Genomic DNA, 21,912 nt, shown 5'->3' on the forward strand with positions numbered 1-21,912 from the left:
AACAAAGAAAGCTTTATTTATGGAAATTACTTCTGGAGTCAAAGGACACCGTTTATGGCGTCCGGAGACAAGAAAAATTATTTTAAGCAGGGATGTTACCTTTGATGAATCTACCTTGACAAATAAAGTAACAGTTGAAGAAGTCAAACAAATTGATGGTGCTTCAAAGCAGGTGGAGTTTGAGGGAAAGATAATTTTCCCAACTCAGGAATCAAACGAGAAAACAACAGAATATTTTCCTCTTGAAGGAGAGTCAGTCGAAGAGGAGATTTCATCTCAAGAACCTCAACCACAACTTTAATTAATAGCAACGAACAAGCCAAAAAGGTCAATAAGAAAACTTGTTCGACTCACAGATATGGTGGCTTGTGCTAACTCAATTGCAGTCGATGACATTCTTACCACTTATAAAGACGCAGTCTAAAATTCCCAAGAAGATTTTGGAAGAATGTCATTGATAAAGAAATGCAGTCTCTTCATCAGAATCATACATGGGGATTGGCCAATCTCCCGGAGGGCAAGAAAGCAATTGGGTGCAATCGAGTATTTGCTAAGACAGACGAATTTCCTAACTAAGAAGATGTTCGCTACAAAGCAAGATTGGTGGCAAAAGGATCTCAAAAGGAGGGAATTGATTATAATGAGGTGTTTTCTCCAGTTGTGAAATACTCCTCCATTAGAGTCTTGTTGGCTTTGGTAGCACACTTGAATTTGGAACTAGTTCAGTTGGATTTAAAAACTGCATTTTTACATGGAGACTTGAAAGTGGAAATCTATATGACTCAGCCAGAAGGATTCAAAGTTGATGGAAAAAAATATGGTGTGCAAACTTGAAAAATTATTGTACGGATTAAAATAATCTTCTAGACAATGGTAGTACAAACGATTTGATAAGTTTATGTTGCAGCAAAGGTACATAAGATGCAAATACGATCATTGTGTATATTTGCGCAAGTTTGAAGATAATTTCTTTATATATCTTCTCCTATATGTTGATGATATGTTGATAGCTTCTAAAACTCAAGAGGAAATTGAGAAGCTAAATATTCAACTAAGAAAGGAGTTTGAGATGAAGGATTTGGGTAAGGCAAAAAAGATTCTTGGCATGGAGATAAAAAGAGATAGACATTCAAAGAAACTCTATTTATCTCAGAAAGAATATTTGAAGAGAGTACTAAATCAATTCGGTATGAATGAAAAAACAAAGTCGGTTAGCACTCCGCTTAATCCTCATTTTAAGCTTAGTGATGCAATGTCACCTAATAATGAAGCTAAACGAGAATATATGTCGAGAGTACCATACGCGAATGTTATTAGTAGCTTGATGTATGCAATCATTTGCATAAGGCCAGATATTTCACACGTTGTTGAAGTTGTAAGCAGGTACATGTATAATCCTAAAAAGGATCATTGGCAGGCTGTAAAATGGATTCTACGGTATATTCATATTACTGTAGATGTTGGTTTGGTTTTCGAGCAGAAAGATAGTCAATGTCTCATGGATATTGTGATTCAGATTATGCAGGTGATTTGGACAAACGAAGATCAACTACTGGTTATGTTTTCACTATTGCAAATGCACCAGTTAATTGGAAGTCTACTTTGCAGTCAAAAATTGTTTTGTCTACCACTGAGGCAGAGTACATGGCAATTAGAGAGGCTGCGAAGGAAGCAATTTGGCTTCAAGGATTGCTTAGAGAGCTTGGTATTGGACAAGAAGGAATCACAATATTTTGTGATAGTCAGAGTGCTATTCAATTAGCAAAGAACCAAGTTTATCATGCAAGAATGAAGCAGATTGACGTCCGATATCATTTCATACGAGACATCATAGTCATAATGCAGAAAATTCATACTACGGATAATCCTGTCGATATGTTGACAAAAATGGTGACTGCGGTCAAGTTTCAACATTGTTTGAACTTGATCTACATTGTTGAACATTGAAGATTAAGGTTGAAGACACAATCAAAATTTTTGTTGAGAGAAAGTTGAAAATGGAAAATCTTGCCAAGGTGGAGATTTGTTAAATTTGACAAGATTCAAAAATGGATTAATGAGAAGATATGGTAGTTAGAGGATAATTCTTCACTGGTAGAAAATTCAAGATAGCCCCTTTTGTAGGTGAAATTTAGGTGAACCATAAATTGGTTTCACAAGGTAAATCTTGACATTTTGACATATTATAATTCCATGGATGACATCAATAGGAAGAATTCACTCCTATAAATAGGTAGCTCCTAATTCATTTGTAATATACCTATTACTTGCCTTCTCATCTCTTACGGCATTTGTTCTTCTTTGTCTCTTGTAGTATTTCACTTGTACTCTTTTGGAGTGAAATAAATATTGATTGGTTGTGTACGAGAGTAGGCAAAAGAAAACAAAAATTTATGAAACCTCGTTAATTCTTGGTGTTCTTTTTATTGTTGTCTCATTTACTATTTATTAGTTACCTTTAGATATAGTAGTTGTGATTTCATCACTCTCTATATATTCGGCTTCCACAACACTCCCATTCTAAGCATCATCCTCCGTCATTGTTAAGTATTCATTTCCACATTCCATTTAAAACCATGCTACAATATTTTCTGTCCATTTTAAATAAAAGAAAAATATCACTGGACAAGCAAAGTAACAAAATCAGAGAATATTTTGATTTGGCACTTTTGTAACTTCTTTGGGAAGAGAATATTAATAATCAAATGTCATAGTTTCAGCAAACTAGTTTGGCCCAGTACAAAATTCTTTGTTTTTCAAAGAGAGGAACCAATATCATTGCCTCTTCAATATTAAGTCGAATAACTTCACTATAGCGATTCCGTCGTTTCTTCGGCCGGAAGATCAGGTGAAGTAAGAGATCTGCCAACCCATTATCTTTCTCGTCGCTTTTGCTTTGCCATCATTTTATTGAATTTCTCTTTCCCTTTCTCTAACAAAGGATCGTGTACCACATTATTGTTGGGATCCTCACTACGAGACATTTTATCCTTTGTTTTTGCTTTTGTGTATATCCAAAAAAAATGAAGATGAATATAGGTGGGTTAAATAATTTGTGGATCGGGTCGGGTTTAAATTTATCAATTTAAGTAACTTCAGATATTTTTATTGATTTAGGATTTTCCATCCAATTGAGGGGTATATGTGACAAGTTTGTGGACGACAGGGGTAAAAATAATTTCATTTTAATGGCGACGGCACATTCAACTAATAAAACAAAGTCGAGTGGTATTTTTAACCCTTTTCCCTAAAGAAAATCACTATTGAAAACATAAGATTCCTAAAATTCAAGAAAAAGAGGAGTTGCTAATCCTACGGAATTAACGAAATTAAAAGGAATGACGGGGTTTTATCGCAATTAGGAGGAAGACCCTAATCCTACATAATTAGGATTACAAGATAATCGTAATCCTTTTCAAACTCAGTTTTGACATATATATATATATCAACCGTCATAACATTAGTTTCCTAATTTGATAGTAAAAGCGATATTAAAACTGCAAAATATGGCCTAATCCTACACAATTTAGAATTGCAATGAAAGTAATTCTAATCCTTTTCAAACTAGTTTTTGACATCTATGTATACCCTCATAATTGATTAACTAAACTTAAACATAATACATCATTGTATTTGATCATGGCTGGTGGGAACTTTATGGCTGCTGATGAAGGGGGTTCGAGTACCCAGGGAAGTTGACACGTTATGTGGCGATTACTTGTATCATGGCAGCAATGGGAGGGTTGAACATTGGTTATGACATTGGAATTTCAGGCGGAGTTACTTCTATGGATCCTTTTCTCAAACTTTTCTTCCCTTCTGTTTATCGCAAAGAGGCCCTCGACACCTCCACCAATCAGTACTGCAAATTCGACAGCCAGTTGCTCACCCTTTTCACCTCTTCTCTTTACGAGGCTGCCTTTTTCACCTCCTTTGTCGCTTCTTCAGTTAGTAAGAAACACGGCAGAAAAGTGACCATGTTCCTTGGAGGTCTCTTCTTCTTGTTTGGTGCAGTTCTCAATGCCGCTGCCGTCCACATTAGCATGCTCATCTTGGGTCGTATCCTTATTGGGATCGGAGTCGGATTTGCTAATCAGTCAGTCCCTATTTTTATTTGTCTGAGATTGCTCCCTACAAGTACAGGGATACATTCAACGTCCTCTTCCAATTGGCCATCACTTTTGGGATCTTGGTTGCTAATATCGTCAATTTCCTTAGTGACAAGATCTCTGCTGGTTGGGGCTGGAGGGTTAGCTTAGGTGGTGCAGCCTTTCTGCACTAGTCATTTTAATTTCGTCCTTGTTTCTCGACGATACTCCCAGTTCACTGATCCAAAGGGGAAAAACAGAGGAGGCGGAGTAACTCTTGAAAAAGATCAGGGGAGTCGACAACATCAATGCTGAACTGAAGGACCTTTTGGAGGCGAGTGAAGCATCCAAGAAAGTACAACACCCATGGGAAGTCCTTTTCAGAGTCAGAAAGTACAAACCCCAGTTGATTTTATCAACGCTGATTCCGACATTCCAGCAGCTCACAGGGATTAACGAGGTCATGTTCTATGCTCCCCTGCTTTTTCAAACGCTAGGCTTTAAGTCCAACGCTTCCCTCATGTCTGCTGTCATCACCGGGGCTGTCAATGTGGGTGCAACTCTTATTTCAGTCTATAGTACAGACAGGTATGGAATAAAGGTACTTCTCCTCACGGATGGCGTCCTAATGTGTGTGTTCCAAGGATTAGTAGCAGGTCTTATTGGGTGGAAATTCATAACTACAGGAATGATCCCCACTGTTTTGCCCCAGAGCTACGCAATATTAGTAGTTCTGTGCATCTGCATATTCGTGACAGCCTTTGCATTCTCATGGGTTCCATTGGGATGGTTAATTCCAAGTGAGATTTCTCCATTGGAAGTTCGATCTGCAGCACAAAGCATTACTGTCTCCATGAACATGTTATTCACGTTTGGGGTGGCACAAGTTTTCTTGAAGATGCTGTGCTGGATGAAGTTTGGGTTGTTCATCTTCTTTGCAGCATTTGTGTTCATAATGACTCTGTTTGTCTACATTTACGTGCCCGAAACCAAGAATATACCCATTGAAGAGATGTCCCGAGTGTGGAGAGACCATTGGTACTGGAAGAATTACACGGATGATGTTGATACACAATCACCTGCAAAGGAAGTCGTCTTCTAGAGTACTATAGGATTATTATATTAGTACACTAGCTTTTTTATGCTACTTTATTTTTAATCTAGCAAATAAAACATTACTATGTAGTATTGTACATATTCTAAAACCATTGAAATTTTAGCATACATATAACACCATTTTTATTTTAATCTGTCAAATCAAATGTATTGTATTGTATATTGAATTGATTTTTGAGAGAAGGCAAACCCATCCCTTCCATAGCTCACAAATCTTAGCTAGCGCTACTAGATAGATAGATCGAAGATGGTGGTCTTCATCATCCACTTCCCAAAAGAAGTTTGTTTTGAGAAGACCACGAACTGTTGCAGCAGAAATTCTTGCAAGTTGCAAGCAATGACAATGAGTAAAGCAAATCTATAATTTGGTTGTTGGTTCAATTGTGAATCAAGGAGATAGAGGGAGAACAAGAGATTGTTCAAGTGGTATGGATATCCAAGTTCCTTTGTTCACGTCATAGCATTATACTACTTCCATTCAGTTTTTACACAACTATGTAAGTGTACTACTCAAATAATTCAAATAAGATTGATATTTAGTGGTAAATGTATCAAAGTGAATAATATTATCAACATTGGAGAAAGAAACAAAATGTTCATGATATCGATTCTCTGCCTAGTATTGTTAAGGCTCTTATCACAATGGATGGAGAAGGAACACCAAACTTGAGAGTCAAACCTAGGAGGACGCAATTTTTTATTAATGATAATGTACTCGTAGTAGTCTTTAAGGACTACTTATTTAGCCTCATTTTGCATACATGAATACTCCTCTCATTCTAATTTGGATATTTATGTCCATTCAAACAATTCTCATTTTAACTTGTATACACCTAAGATGGGCGACACAAAATGTTGTCAAATGTGCTTATAACAATGAGCAACATAGACATTTGGATAAGTTGTTACATGAAATCATGTATCACATAGTGGAACCTAGTAGAGTAAAGGAAGAAAAATACAAAGGTTTAAGCTAACGTCTTCACACATTTAAGCTAAGTCACTAGCGAAAAAAAGAAGTTGGCAAAGCCACAGATTTTGTCCATTGCACTATGACATCTATTTTTCAACATTTTACACCTCAATTGGACTATGGATCTGCAGCCTTGCTTGCACAAAATAAAGCTTCTGCTACTGTCTTGAACTCGATCCTTTCAGATATTTGGAAGGAAAGAGCCGCATAGTTAATCTGTATTTGAAATTTTAATAGATGATAGATGTATCTCCTTACTTTTTTTTGGTGCATGTCTTCAATTACTGATGTGTCATTATAACTGTTGTTTTAGCACAATACAACATCGACGATTCCATGGCCCAATGGATAAGGCGCTGGTCTACGAAACCAGAGATTCTGGGTTCGATCCCCAGTGGAATCGCTCTTTCACCCGTCCTTGTTTTGTTTCTACTTGAAGAACATCATTTGCACATCTTTCTTTCTGAACTTTCATCGATGGCATTGGCAACAATTAAGGTAAAGAAAGCAAATTTCTCATCTTGTAAATGCATGAGACAAGGTGAACCAGGCAATGACGAGACATTAGGCATAGATACTTATTTCTAACAAGACTTGCACTAAAAGGAGCTCATCAACATGTAGCTGAAAGCTATCTCTTCACTTTTCCAATTTAGATTTCTGTATTTTAACATAATGGTCCAGTGCCACTTGGGTGGGCCGTGGTTCTTTCCCTGTACTGACAGACTGATCGTACTAATTCAATATCAGATAGGACCCATCATAGATCAACTGATCAAACCATCGGCAAATAGAATGGGTTATTGCTAACCTATAAACTCCTACAACAGTTAAGCAGAGAAACACACTGCATTTTGTCACAAATTAAGAGTATTGACACATCAAATTTTACAATCCTCAATCCTAACTGCCAGACGTTCTAACTAGTCAGAAAGCAACTGCAATGTGGCACTGCCGGTCAACATAAGAGCCATTTGATGACATTACACTAATCTGATAGTGCTTTCTCCACCAGGTGGTTTGCGCACACCGCCAAAGTGATCCCTAGATTCAATTTTTCCATCAGAGAATATATCATTACCACTCATTTCTTTCAGCTTAGCACTGCTCAGTGTCTTCTCCGCCGATCCAGGAGGAGTATCTCCCTTGAAAATGTCATTGCCTGTCAATTCTGCAAACTTCTGGTTATGTATTTTCTTTGTTGTCTTGACAACAGGTTCATCCCCAAACAAGATATTGCTTTGACCACCAGCAGGCTGCAAAATACAGCAAGGGTAATAAGAGCAAATAATAGAGTAGAGGCCCAAGTTAAGAAAAACTTGAAACAATTAAGCAATAAACATCAATCTTAGAGACCATCAGACTCGGGAGAAAATAGACCACTTAAGAGTCATTGATTTCTTCTGGTTTTGTTAAAATGTGTCTTATCAGATGGCAACTCTTTTTGTCCTTTGAATTCTTAAGCCACCTGAAGCACTACATCCAAGTTATTTGACCAGTTCTTATAACTTCCAGAGCGAGTTTATAATCATCTTACTGGATATTAACCTAAACTTCTCTCAACTTAAAAGCCACCTGAGGAATCTCGTCATATTAAAAACATCAACATTGTCCCAACTCTTTATCATTTGTTTCAAAGAATTATGAAGGCAACTCACATTAGAAACCCTAACAGATGTGCGTACAGTTCGTGGAGCAGGTTCACCCATGTCTTTGCTTTCTTTCGACTCCATCGAACGTGCAGCAGCCAGGGATCTAGGAGGAACTTCTTCAGGAGGGCCAAAAATATCATTTCCACTAAGCTCCTTTGTCTTTGCATCTGATAGCAGCTTCTTGACTTTGATATCTGACTCAATTTCTAAATTTCCACTCAACTCACGTTGCTTTGCCACTTCGGTCAGAGTGATAGGCTTCTTTGGGGAAACATTTTCTTCAGTACTGAATGAAATTTGGCTTATTCCATTTGCAGCTTGCTACAATGCACCATAAATATTTTGATTAAATCTCCATTCACCAGTTTCCAAATTTTAGGCTGCACGCTCACACTGTTTATCATTTTTCTTTAAAAAGAGGGAAAAAGATACCTGAACAATGCGCACTGATGTCCTGTTAGTAAAATTACCATAATCAGTTCCAGATTCTGATTTACCATCTTCATCATGATCAGAAAATATATTGCTGCCACTGATCTCCCTCAGTTTATACCCTGAACAAGGTTTGCTGAAAACAAGTTTCAACAAGACTTAGTCCAAAGGATCACAGTACATAACTTCAAAGTTGTTCTCGAGTCACTGGATTTTTCATTTCTTTTCCAAACAGGACCTCCTCTCTTACATCAGTTTCGTTCAATTTATTACGAGTTAAGACAAAAACATTATAAAACACAATCCAGATTTTGCTTTCACTAGTCTGAAGATGTGGGAGAAAAGAGCCAACACAAAATTAAATGTCAACCTAGAAGTGCCATTCATCTCCACACACCTAACTGAACAAAATCACTGGTCAGTGAAGAGATAACAAAGGACAAGCAACTTGGCATTTCGTCCTCCATTTAATTCTTGGCAGCCTTTTGCTACTTATATAAGTTATATTCTTAAGCAATATTAGTTTCCGAAACATCATAAACAATTACTAATCTCCAAAATGGCATAAAAAATGTGCAAAAATGAATACAACCTATTTCAAGTAGACCAAAGATGAGGGCATTAATAGAATTGAGTAATTTTGGCTTTTCAAAGCAAACAAAGACCAGTACGAAGCTGTAATTTTCACCAATTTAATCCTGATGATGTCTGAATTTTCAGATTCTGGTAATATAATCTTAAGGGCCATAAAACTTGGCCTTGTTCATCATAGACTTTTTTTTCCCTAAAATTTTGCCGAGCAGAGTTCTCACTTGTTAGTGAAATACTTGAAATTTTTACACTTTCCATCAGAACACTTCAGATGTCCCAGTTTTAAAATGCATGTACCAGAATCCAGATATCAACCGCAGAAGAAGAAAATGAAATGTCTGCAAATAAATGTCATGCATCACAGTATCACAAACAAGCAACTCAACTCCATGTATGGTGACACCACTTTGTCAACTCTGTGTGTGATCATTTGAAATCACATTTATTTGGAGTTGAAATTTCATTTGGACATGTAACTTGGTTTTCTTAAGTTTTATTTTTTCGCATAAATATGAAAACCCCATAATTTGTGAAAAGTGAGAATTATCAGAACTTCCCCAATTCTTATACAATCATACCAAATAAGTAAATTATAATTCATAAATAAAGTGTCGAAATATCCTAAGGCGTCGAAATAATAAATCACATATTTTCATGTTCTTTCTTATAAGTAAGTGTTAGCAATATAATAATTATTTCATAGGAATTATTTGGATATCAAGTTAATTTGGGCAAAAGTAAGACATTTTACGTGTGACCCTTGGTCATCAAGTTAGGGTCGCATGTAAAATGCCTCATTTTGACCCAAAGTAACTTGATTTGCAAATAAATCTTTTGAAATAATTATTATATTGCTAACAATCCCTCACATATTTCAAAAGAATTTGAGAATAAGATAAATTCAAAATAAAAGTGTTAATAACTCATCCTCACAGTTAGTAGCAGTTCAAGTGTTTTCTTTTAGTGCGGTGTGTTGATATCAACTTGTTATTTCTCATATGAACAGAAACTATATATTCTTGATACCACAAATTGTCGATGCTACCCCCATTAGTCCAATTCTGATTGTCCTACCATATGCTAAACCATTTCCAGGCGTATCAATTATTAAATTTTCTGCTACTGGAAATTTCAAATGGTGGCAAGAATTTGGAATTTGGAATTTGAAATTGAAGTTAAAATTTGGTACAGAACTAATAAACAAATGTTGATTTCAAATTGGGGTACCAGATCATATGGCCAAACACCTACTTAGATTAAACCAATGATGTTGAAGACTTAGCTATGTGAAGTAATCAACACAATTGGGCTCATTGACCCCTGGCTCTACCGAATTTCAGTAATTAGGGCAACTTCCCAAAGAAATAAAGCTCATTTTGATAGCATGAGAGATTTGGAGTCACATTAAACAAAGTTGCAATTTAAACAAAGAGCATTAGATATAGATCAGGAAAGACATGCATGAGCAGATGCATATCAGCAAAAATAATATGATAAAATGCATCAATCAGATCCAGGAGAAACATGATAATGTCGAGTAAAGATCTAAACATTTAAAAATTAAGCATGCTAGAACAAAGAGATTAATCAATGACTTTTGTGTCTGTGAGTTACCGTTTGTTCAAGCTATCAGCTTCTTCATCAGTTAACTGACCACCAAACACAGCCTTACTAATTCCATCAGAAGGCTGCCAGCGAAAGGAGCAAAAATATAAGCAAAACCACCCAAATGGCGCAATAAATTAAAATGACCAAATAAATGACTCGCCTGATGAGAACGAGAAGCACTGCGGGAAGCGGCGACAGAGGAAGAGTTAGAGGACGGCGGAACCTCCGACCAGGTGAGCAGATCGGCGGTGGTGGTATGGGAGCTCCGTACAGGTGTTGCTCTATTCATCCTCAACTCAGCTGATACCTCCACTTCTCTTTTGCTTTTACTTTAAAATATCTCATCGGAAAAATACAATACAAATTTATGTGTTTGTCTAACAAAATTTTTACTTTAATTTTAAAAATCAAATACTCCATTTGGTGCAAAATATCGGAGTGAGTATTGTTTTGTAGCATTGATTACTTTATTATCCAAGAAAAGCAAAAACCAGCAACTTTGATAACGCTGTTAAAGGCGTTAGCCACATGTTTTTTTCAACCTCATGGGAGTGGGACCCGCTATACAATGAGTTCTAAAATTAGTTGGCGCCTCACGGTATTGGAATGGTCAGTTTGATCATCGGCTTTAATATATATTATGGTTAATCCTTTGTAAATACATTAACTTAGATAATATATTTATTACTTGTTTAAAAAAAATTATTTAAAAAAGAATAGTCTTTTTCCTTTTTTTTTGATAATAATTTAATTTTAACTTTTCATATGATATGTAAATTACAAGATTAAAGGACTTTTTGGTACAACTTTAATTTAGAATCATAAAATTTAAAAGTTTTTTTTTTTAAATTTCGTTTCAAGTCTAACTGGGTCACCCTTTTTAAAACGGAGGAAGTATTTATTTTGATTACTTGATTTGGATTAATTGATAGGAAAATGTTTTTTCTAATTATTTTCATTTGTTTCATATATATATATATAAAAATCTTCATACATAAATTACAACTTAAAGCAAATTGAAATTCGTTATTACTCATTAAATATATTTTCCTTCTAATTAAGTAGAAGGAAACTTGAATGTAGTTTGTCACACAGGGTACCATACTTGATCCTGAGTTGATTGGGGTGGGCATGCACGCTATCACTAACAAGTTACAAGGCACCTAGAGCAGCTCCAAGTGCAAAGACTTGATAATCATCAACCCTAAAAACATTACTACTATTACACCCACAATAGTCCATGCAAGCACATGATGATGATGATGATCTTCTCAACTTAGAATTAATATTTTTCTTCACTTTTATTGTCTCTATTACCCTTATCTTCATTGCGATTTGCACTGCCATTGGCTTCACATCATTCACTTTATCCATAATTGCCCACTCCATAATCTCCATGTTTTTCGACTCAAAAACACTTCTCCATGGAATTTCAGCCCTTCCAAACATGTTTGAACCACCTAAAATTGGAAGAAGAAGAAGAAGATTTTTTCTTGAGTGAAGTTCCACGACTACACTACCTTGTTTGAGACGATTAATGGAATCTTGACTTCCAGAGCAATCCAATGAGAAAGACTCATCCCAAAACAAGTGATCACCTGATTTTGATGGGATTATTTCTTGGCTCTTTATTTCAACTCTTTGATCATCTCCTGAATAAAGATAGCATCTAACAAACAAACTCCCTCCTAACAATGTTCGATCCACGTTTCTTGCTCTTATGATTTGTATTTCACAACTAAGAGATGAATAATTCTCCATGGAAAGTTTTGTTATATATGTTTTTGAGTTGGTGGGCTATATATATAGAGAGTTGGGAAAATGGATATGTATACATGCATGCACTAATTTTCAGAGTGGAATAGGAAAGTGGTACAACTTTATGAGAAAGATCACCGGCCAATAAGAATTAGTGCTTGTGTTGGAGAGCAATTTGGAATCATATTTAGAAGAAACTCTTCAATTTCTTCAAAGGTTAAAAAAAAAAAAAGATGAATAGTAACGACCCTAGGATTTGAGGTTAGTATACGTTTTTTGATGTGGCAACTCGTGCCGGCGGTTTTTTAGCGTCCGTTTCTAGTATTTTATTTTTACATATTTTTTACTTCTAAATAATTTTCTTTTTTTTTTTTTTATAAAGGTGTTTGGAAAAGCTTAAAGTGATTACTTGCATTTAAAAATAAATCAAAAGTTAAACATAAAATACCGCCTAGTTATGACTTTTAATTTCTAACTTATAAGTTGTTTTATAAATCATACGTTCGATCCGGAACATTCCAATATTAATACAACTGCATTTCGAATTATGGATAAAAATTAGGCACTGTCATAGATGATTTTTTTTTCATTTGGGTGGAAAGATCTCAAAAATGTCACATTCAGAGAGATAACAATTGTGGTATTTTTTTAAAAAAAATCATTTGACCAATATTGACTTACGAGTCTTTTTTAAAAAATTTTAATACCTTATATCCTCTTTAACTTTACGATTTACCCCAATTAAGCTACTCCATGTAACTCTGTTATTTGTCCATTTGAAACACTGAATTTATTATTTTATCTTCATTTATTATGATGTGGTTAAATTAAATTTAAGTTTTCAACAAGTTTTTTATCTTTTAAAAATAATTTATTGAGGGTATATAGATAAAAATAATTTTTTATTTTTGATTTGTCATGATTGATAAGTAACTAGAGATAACTATAAAAAGAATTGGACAAGTAATCAAAACAGAAGAAGTATTTTATTTTATTTTTTTTTGAAATTTGAAGAAAGTTTATTTGTGGAGGACAAAATAGAAAATGTATAGAGAGAAGATGATGAAGGAAAACGGGGCAAACATGAAAGGCAACTTTAAAAAAAAACGGTAAGATGTAGATTTCCAGTAAATATTTCTAGAGTTAATTGCTAATGAAATAGGAATTACTTGATAATGTAAAGTTAGTTAAGGAATTTTAGGCAAAGTGGTTAAGTTGGTTAGAGATGAACAGTGTATATATATATCATTGTTCCATTGTATTCTGTTAGCAAGCATTTTTCTCATCGTATTGAAAAAAGATTCTTCTTCTTCTTCTTCTCAAGGTGCTCATCAATAGAGTCTTAGATTGAGCAATTATTCTGAATTTAACATGGTATCAGAGCCTTACACCTACAATTGTGAGGTTTATTGAAGTTGATTGTGTGAACTCAAGCTTCGTCTAGCTTCATCAATGGCGACGACTAAGTTTGATCATTATCACGCACTGTTTTTGCACCCTTCCGACACCACTGGTGTTTCTATCATTCCAATGCAGCTAACAGGATCCGATAATTACTCTGTATGGAGCAGGGCTATGAGAATTCAATTGCTTGGGAAAAACAAGCTAGGAATTGTTGATGGCAGCTGGAAAAAGGAAGATTTCGGGGCTGAGTTAGGGCATCAATGGGATCGATGTAATGCAGTTGTTCAAGGATGGATTATGAGTTCTGTAACTCAGGAATTACACACAGGCATAGTCTATGCAACTAGTGCAAGAGCAGTCTGGGAGGATCTCAGGGATCATTTTGACAAGGTAAATGCATCTCGGATTTATCAATTGCATAGGATCTCAGGGATCATTTTGACAAGGTAAATGCATCTCGGATTTATCAATTGCATAAAGCTATAGCTATGACTGTACAAGGTAATGATTGTATTCCTACATAGTTTTCTAAGATAAGGAATTTATGGGATGAGTTTGCAAGCATTATACCACCTTCTTGTCAATGCTCTAATTCAAAGGATTTTTCTATGCATTTGGAAAGACAAAAGCTAATGCAGTTCTTAATGGGTGTTACGATCCGATTTCGAAAACTAAAGGATTTCAAAGTCGATTTCGCAACTTTGGCTAATTTTGGAAAATGTTTAATTTTAGGAAGTCGCCACTTAATCTTTTAGGAAAAATTAAGAAAACCAAATAAATAAAAATGAAGTTTAAAAGAAAACATAAAATCAGAGTTTTGGGTAAGGGTTCAAATAATTCTCTAAGGAAGGGTTTAGGCACCTTAGAAAATCCGCTAACATGCGGTTGACCGACGAATTTCAAAGTTGGCTAATTTTAAGAAAAATCTTAAGAATACTTAAAAAAAAACCTTAATTATTTATTTACTTATTTATTTCAAACTACTCAAAAGTTCTTGTTGAAAACTTAAATATAAATCTGTGATACTTCTAAAAGTCTCAAGATTTATCTTGAAACTTCTATCCACATTTTAATTTTGAATCACATATAATTCATTCAAACTTATAACATGGAATAGATAACCTTGTTTAATAACTATGAAAGGATATGAAGGAAATCCTCAAGTCATCCTACAAAGTTAGAAGATACCTAACACATATTTTGAGAAACTTCGTCAATTTTTTCCTATTAAAAAATTTGAACTAAATAGTTAGTTCAAACTCGTAAACATGGATTCAAAGCTTTCTAATAACTATGAAAGAACATAAAAAGTTCTTAGTTATTCTAATAAGCTTAAGCTATTTAACTTAAACCGAATTTCGAATTTGAAGACTTGGAGTAAAAATCTCTCCGGAAATTCACCTAAATTAATAAAGGGTAGATGTTAGAACACAAAGTCACAATATGTAATGAAAGCAAAGTGTAAATGAAATTTGGACATCAAGTCCATTTGCCGCTACCGCCGCTGCCCGTATTAGGACTTTTTTAAGTCCAAAAAATTTCCAGTTCTAGTCCCATAAGGAACTGCTGCTATTGCTGCTGGTTTTGTGGGATTTTAACCCAATTTTGCTCTTCGGTTTCGGCCTTTTAAGGCTGCTGCTGCTGCTGCGTTTTTTGGGTGTTTAAACCCAATAACGTAACTCCCTTTCGCGACTCCGAAGAAAGTTGACTCAAGAAGTGAAATAATGCAAGAGAAGGGAGTCCGGATGGACTCAAATAAAATAGTTCATGTAAAATTCAAAGAAAAGAGAAAGGATTAGTAACAAATAAATTTAAAGAGCATGTATGAACAACAAGTCTTAACTACATATTTGACCTCTTCAATAAAGATCAAACAACAAAGAGATCACTTGGCCACATAAATGCTTCCATTAATCGCTACACAACTTCAACTATAAGAGATTAACAACATGGATTAACTTCATAGACAGACCAAAAATAAGAATTAATTTTTTTAAAAAAACAGACTCAATTCATCAACACCATTGGTGGGCAAAAATCTAAAAGAACAACAAATATTCATACCACAAGCCAATAAAATTGCAAATATAACTTGAGAACTTTGGAACATCTTGTTTGAGTCAATTCTCTAAAGTTGGATTAGAACATAGAACAATTGATCTCATTGGAAGAGATAACAAAATTAGAAATCAATCTTATTAACTAGTGGTGGATTCATATCATGTAAAGGTCGCTGATAGAAAGAAGCTATATGACGGAATCCAAATATACAAACTTAACATCAAACTAGTTCAAACACTAAGCGAGGATAAGTTGACAAACTTTATGTGAAAGCTAATTTTGAAGAGAATGAAAGAGACAATAAATCTGGTTTAATGCACACAGATAACGGGGAAAAGAAATTAACCATATATCTTAGCTTAAGCAAAATAATCAAACTGATTCAAATAGAAGAAACATGTCAAACCTCGACCAATACAAGATAAAGCCACCAGCTAATCCTAACTACATGGTGCAACAAACAATTTGAGCAAAGAAACAGAAAGCAATGGATAGCAATTATGGATGTCCTATTCTAATTCAAAATATTTAAGAAGTGGGCAGAAAGGTATTGAAGCAAAAATTTTGCAGATTTTCCTAGGACTCAAACTCGTCAATAATTTAAGCAATAATAATAATAAATAAATGAACAATCTGTAAAGTGTATAAAAATAAAGTAAAGAAGAGAAAAAAAAAATCTTAATCGAAGAACTTAAAAAAATAAAAGATATGAGCCAACGCGAACCAGATGCTTAATTTCTACAAGAACAAGTGTAAGAACTAAATCCAAAATATAATAGACTTTAAAACTAATCTTGGATAAGAAAACACAAACAAAACACCAAAGATGCTAGGAAAATTTCTAACCAAAATCATAACAATGAGAATACAGAAAACAGGAAAACTAAAACAAAGCTAATAACACCAAATAAAAAGCATAAAAGACTAGGAATTACATAAAACAAGGCTAAGAAAAAAAAATTTATCTGGTTCTGGGCAACGAATCGGAACTACGAGTTTGAAGGAGACGACTCCACCCTTCAACTCAAAAAACCACAAAAAAAAACACTTTTAAAATTTTTGAACTATGAGAATCAAGAATTCTCCAAATTTTAGGAGTATTCTTTTGTCTTCCTCCCTTCTCCTTAAAATATTGAATGAAGTGGGTTTATATAGAAACCCAAATATCCTCAAAAAAGATAAAATAGCGATGTGGGACTATTGCAAAATTGAAATTGTTTGAGAAATGATGTGGGAAAGGCAGATTTTTTTTAATTTTTATTTTATAGATAAAATCAATTATTTCATTTGTTTAAGATCTAAGAAGCTTTTAAAATTTAATCAAATCATGGAGGGTCAAAATTGGGTGTCAACAATGGGTTTAAATGAGAACTATGATCAATCGCGCAGTCAGATCTTAATGATTGAACCCACTCCTAACATAAACAAGGCTTGTGCCATGCTTGTTGAACGAGAGAGTCATATATCTATGGCATCTTCATCTTTAAATGGTGAAGGAACAGATCTGGCAGCTCTCATGGCAGGGAAGGGGTCATTTCATAAATACAACAGGGGAACAGTTCCACAAAACTACAACAAGGATTCTACATCACAGCCTACATACTATAATAAGGGGAAGAAAAATTGGGATCTGAAGTGTGATTACTGCAATATGCAAGGTCATGTGGAGAGTAATTGTTTCAGACTTCATGGATATCCACCTGATTGGAAATTAAAAAAGAAGGGAACTGGAAATACTAATAATGCCTACAATGTTCAAACTGAAGGTGCTAGTGCTAGAGGTAAAAGCATGGATTCTTCAATTAATGAAAATCTGCAAAGAGCACCTCAACTGACTACAGATCAGCATGGACATATCATGAATATGCTAGATGGGAATGTTTCTACTGTTAATGCAATGGCTAACATGGCAGGTATGGTCCAAAATCTTATGTCTACAACTACAGGTTTGAAATGGATCATAGATAGTGGAGCAACAAATCACATGACCTCTAATCTGGATTTATTACATAATGTGCGTACTGTTAAGACAAATCAGAATAGGAAAGTACATTTACCAAATGGAGGTGTGACTTTGGTAACTCATACTGGTGCTTGCAAAATCACAGAAACAGAAGAGTTACATGATGTTTTGTTTGTGCCAGAGTTTCATTATAATCTTATGTCTATATCAAAGGTTACAAAAGAACTCAACTGTTTTGTGTCATATGATCCTGGATTCTGTTTATTCCAGGATCTTACAACTGGGAAACTGAAGGGGATTGGTAAAGAGAAGGATGACCTTTATTTTCTGGTTCAACAACAAAGTTTTTCTAACTCTGGAGTTCATGACACTATTAAAAGCTTTGCTGCGCATGATGACAAGGAAAACATAATGTTGTGGCATAAAAGACTTGCACATGCTTCTATAGGATCTATAAAGAATTTGCTAGAGTATACATTTGATGATTGTAAAACAGTTCTGAGTGATTGTGAAGTATGTCATCCTGCAAAACATACTAGACTTCCTTTTAATAATAGTAGTAATAGATCTACTGAGAGGTTTACTTTGTTGCATTTGGATGTATGGGGTCCCTATAATACTCCAACCTTTGATGGAAATAAGTTTTTCCTTACTATTGTTGATGATTTCTCCAGAATTGTATGGGTATTTCTATTGAAATTCAAGAGTGATGTATTGCAGACTCTTAGACATTTCTTTAAAATGGTTGATACTCAATTCCATACATCTATTAAAGGTGTGAGGACAGATAATGGAGGGGAGTTTATTAATAATGCTCTGCAAGATCTGTTTAAAGAGTTGGGGGTCATTCATTACAAGACATGTGCTCATACACCTCAACAAAATGGGGTTGCTGAGAGGAAGCACAGGCACCTTCTTGAGGTTGCTCGAGCATTAAGATTCCAAGGACATATTCCTATTCAATTTTGGGGTCATTGTATCCTTACTGCAGCTTATATAATCAACAGATTGCCTTCAACTAATCTGGATGGGAATTCACCTTATGAATTGTTTTTTGGGAAATAGCCTTGCATTACTCATTTACGAGCCTTTGGTTGTCTTTGTTTTGCTAGTGTACTACCTCGAGCTGATAAATTTGCCCCAAGAGCAATCAAGGCAGTGTTTATGGGTTACTCCAATGTTACCAAGGGTTATATTTGTTATGATATACAACAACAGAGGTTTTTCATTAATAGAGATGTGGTGTTTCATGAGGACCAATTCCCATTCCAACAATTTCCACAAGTATCTGATCCTTCTTCTCATATATTTTCTCATTATCCTGCAGCATCTTTACATGATGAATACTTTACTGATGTTTCAATCCAATCTCCTGATTTACCTCCTAATTCTTCTCCAAGTTTACTTCATATTACTCCTGCTCCATATCCTATAGATACTAATGCTCCAGTTTCAGTTCCTTCTGTTTCTCAACCTCTCAGAATGTCTTCTAGACTCTCCAAACAACCACTTTGGCTGACAGACTATGTCTCCAATCATTCTGCTGGAAATGCTTTGTATCCTCTTGCTGCATCTATTTCCTATGATCATCTATCTCCTACTTATCAAACATATTTACAGGCTTTTTCTACAGTTGTTGAGCCAACCTCTTACAAGGAGGCTATTCTTGATAATAGATGGTTGGAAGCCATGCAAGCTGAACTGCAGGCTCTCCATGATAATCACACTTGGGATTTGGTACCTCTTCCCAAGGATAAAATTCCTATTGGATGTAAGTGGATATATAAAGTCAAGATAAAGGCTAATGGTGATGTTAAGAGGTTTAAAGCTAGACTGGTTGCAAAAGGATATACTCAAAAGGAGGGTCTTGATTTTCATGAAACCTTTTCTCCAGTGGTTAAAATAGCTACTGTTCGAACTGTTCTTTCTTTAGTTGCACAATGCAATTGGTCTGTCCATCAGTTGGATGTTTATAATGCCTTCTGGCAAGGTGATCTTCATGATGAAGTATACATGCAATTACCAGAGGGTTTCGACAGTCAGGGGGAGTCTGGACTTGTATGCAGACTTGTCAAATCCCTCTATGGACTTAAACAAGCAAGCAAACAGTGGAACTTGAAGCTAAGTGAAGCACTGTTAGAATCTGGTTTTATTCAAAGCAGTTTAGACCATTCATTATTCATTAAAAGAACAGGTTCAGACATAGTGGTGATCCTAGTGTATGTTGATGATATGTTAGTAACAGGAAGCAGTCTGAGTCTTATAGAACATACAAAAGCTGTTTTGCACAAGGCATTCAAGATCAAGGATCTTGGTGAATTAAAATTTTTTCTTGGAATGGAATTCAGCAGATCAGCAAAAGTGTATATTGATGAATCAGAGAAAGTATGCTTTGAAGATCATTTCAGATTTAGGATTAGGAGGAGCTAAACTAGCTTGGACTCCTCTTGAAGCCAAAGTGAAACTGACAACTCAAGAATTAGATTGTGTCAAGGGAGAGCAGAATGATGAACCTTTTGAAGATAGAGAATTGTATCAAAGGTTGGTGGGAAAGATGTTATATTTGACAATGACAAGGCTGGATATTGCTTATTCAGTTCAAAAACTCAGCCAATTCTTACAAAATCCAAAGAAGTCACATTGGGAAGCAGTTTTGAGAGTGATGAGATACATTAAAAGAGAACCAGGACTTGGAATTTTATTGAGCAGCAAAAGCTCAAACAAACTAAGTGTGCATTGTGATGCAGACTGGGCATCATGTCCAAATACAAGAAGATCAGTATCAGGATTCATAGTTAAACATGGTGAGACATTGTTATCATGGAAATCAAAGAAGCAAAATGTAGTTTCTAGAAGCTCAGCAGAGGCTGAATATAGAAGTATGAAAAATGCAGTTTCAGAACTAGTATAGATAATTGCTTTATTAAAGGAACTGGGAAAAGAGATGGAACAACCAGCTATGGTGTATAGTGACAGTAAAGCAGCATTGCAAATAGCAGCCAACCCAGTGTTCCATGAAAGAACAAAGCATATTGAAATCGATTGCCATTTTATAAGACAGAAAATTCAAGAAGTGTTATGAAGACAGAACATGTGGGTTCTAAGGAACAACTTGCAGATATTCTAACTAAGGGGCTGCATAGATTACAACATGAATGTTTAGTAAGCAAGCTTGGTGTGCTGAATGTATTTACACCCACCAGCTTGAGGGGGAGTAATGAAATAGGGATTACTTGATAATGTAAAGTTAGTTAAGGGTAGTTAAGGAATTTTAGGCAAAGTGGTTAAGTTGGTTAGAGATGAACAATGTATATATATATCACTGTTCCATTGTATTCTGTTAGCAAGCATTTTTCTCATTGTATTGAAAAAAGATTCTTCTTCTTTCTTCTTCTTCTTCTCAAGGTGCTCATCAATGGAGTCTTAGATTGAGCAATTATTCTGAATTTAACAATTGCATGATTGTGTGTTTTCCATTCCGAGCAATTATACAAACACTAATATTCTATGTCTAATTCCTCATAGTCATGTCTTCTCGGGGTGTATCAGGTATGAACAATTTTTTTAAAAAAATTATTAGTGTTTGAGTGGTTAAAATTTTGAAAAATATTTTATTCGGGAAATAAGGTCGAGGAAAATGATATTCCTATTAAAAGAAAAAAATTTCACAAATAACATATTCTACATTAGTGATTCATTTTCATCCTTCAACACAACTTATCTTCATCTCGCCTTCATAGGCACTATCCTATACTCTCTTTCTCTCTCTCCCACACCTTATTTCATACTTCATTAGATTAAGTGAACTTGTCCGCACTTTATGCGATTGAAAAGAAGAAATTGTCCATACCGAACACACCGTGAGAAGGCATATCTATGAAAAAATTGCATAACTAATTCTCAATAAATTAGAGTATCTACGTATAAAAAAAATTTAGAAAAAAATATATAAGAAAGTATCCATATAAAATTAAAAGCAAAAATAAGTTCAAACAATTGCATAATTTTTTTGCATATTACAGCTTTCAAAGAACAAATCTATTATAAAATCAACATTCATTCTACGTGTGGATAAAATTATAATACGTGCATGTTCGTTAGTATAAAGGGTATATATGCTCTAATTTTTGGACGGCAAGGACACTAATATTCCTAAAATATGATGAAGGGTATATACATACCATTTACGATAGTTCGAGAGTATATCAGTCCTTTTTTCCATTCTAAAAAATTGTGTGTGAGAAAGAGAGAGATTAGACTACTCCA

General features: G+C 34.8%; 3 protein-coding genes, 1 non-coding gene and 1 pseudogene across 4 annotated transcripts; 3 read left to right on the top strand and 2 right to left on the bottom strand.

Annotated features, from left to right (window-relative positions):
* Positions 1 to 3,671: 3,671 nt before the first annotated feature.
* On the top strand, positions 3,672 to 5,656 carry LOC101263680 (sugar carrier protein C-like; annotated as a pseudogene).
* Positions 5,657 to 6,507: 851 nt separating this feature from the next.
* Positions 6,508 to 6,580, top strand: TRNAR-ACG (transfer RNA arginine (anticodon ACG)). Its single transcript has one exon. It is a non-coding gene; the product is annotated as a tRNA-Arg (tRNA).
* A 360-nt stretch (positions 6,581 to 6,940) lies between these two features.
* LOC101261895 (uncharacterized) lies at positions 6,941 to 10,967 on the bottom strand. Its single transcript, XM_004235013.5, has 5 exons — positions 10,621 to 10,967; positions 10,467 to 10,540; positions 8,262 to 8,397; positions 7,836 to 8,150; positions 6,941 to 7,433 (listed from the first exon to the last, which is right to left on the bottom strand). Exons 1-5 carry the CDS (start codon positions 10,747 to 10,749, stop codon positions 7,161 to 7,163), a joined length of 927 nt encoding a protein of 308 aa, XP_004235061.1. The 5' UTR covers positions 10,750 to 10,967; the 3' UTR covers positions 6,941 to 7,160.
* Positions 10,968 to 11,612: 645 nt separating this feature from the next.
* On the bottom strand, positions 11,613 to 12,221 carry LOC101261593 (uncharacterized). The gene has a single exon (XM_004235012.5). It carries the CDS (start codon positions 12,219 to 12,221, stop codon positions 11,613 to 11,615), a length of 609 nt encoding a protein of 202 aa, XP_004235060.1.
* Positions 12,222 to 13,670: 1,449 nt separating this feature from the next.
* Positions 13,671 to 14,072, top strand: LOC138347617 (uncharacterized). Its single transcript, XM_069295920.1, has one exon. The coding sequence runs from the start codon at positions 13,671 to 13,673 to the stop codon at positions 14,070 to 14,072; it is 402 nt and encodes a 133-aa protein (XP_069152021.1).
* Positions 14,073 to 21,912: the final 7,840 nt, after the last annotated feature.

This window comes from Solanum lycopersicum, chromosome 3 (assembly GCF_036512215.1).
Source record: "Solanum lycopersicum chromosome 3, SLM_r2.1".
Lineage (NCBI taxonomy): Eukaryota > Viridiplantae > Streptophyta > Magnoliopsida > Solanales > Solanaceae > Solanum > Solanum lycopersicum.

What these genes read in the sequence shown, in the direction of transcription:
- LOC101261895 (XM_004235013.5), bottom strand. Translation starts at nt 10,749, where the DNA reads ATGAATAGAGCAACACCTGTACGGAGCTCCCATACCACCACCGCCGAT. An exon ending in GTGCTTCTCGTTCTCATCAG is followed by an intron (nt 10,541 to 10,620) that starts GCGAGTCATTTA and finishes TTTCGCTGGCAG; the next exon opens with CCTTCTGATGGAATTAGTAA. An exon ending in GCTGATAGCTTGAACAAACG is followed by an intron (nt 8,398 to 10,466) that starts GTAACTCACAGA and finishes ACTTGTTTTCAG; the next exon opens with CAAACCTTGTTCAGGGTATA.
- LOC101261593 (XM_004235012.5), bottom strand. Translation starts at nt 12,221, where the DNA reads ATGGAGAATTATTCATCTCTTAGTTGTGAAATACAAATCATAAGAGCA.
- LOC138347617 (XM_069295920.1), top strand. Translation starts at nt 13,671, where the DNA reads ATGGCGACGACTAAGTTTGATCATTATCACGCACTGTTTTTGCACCCT.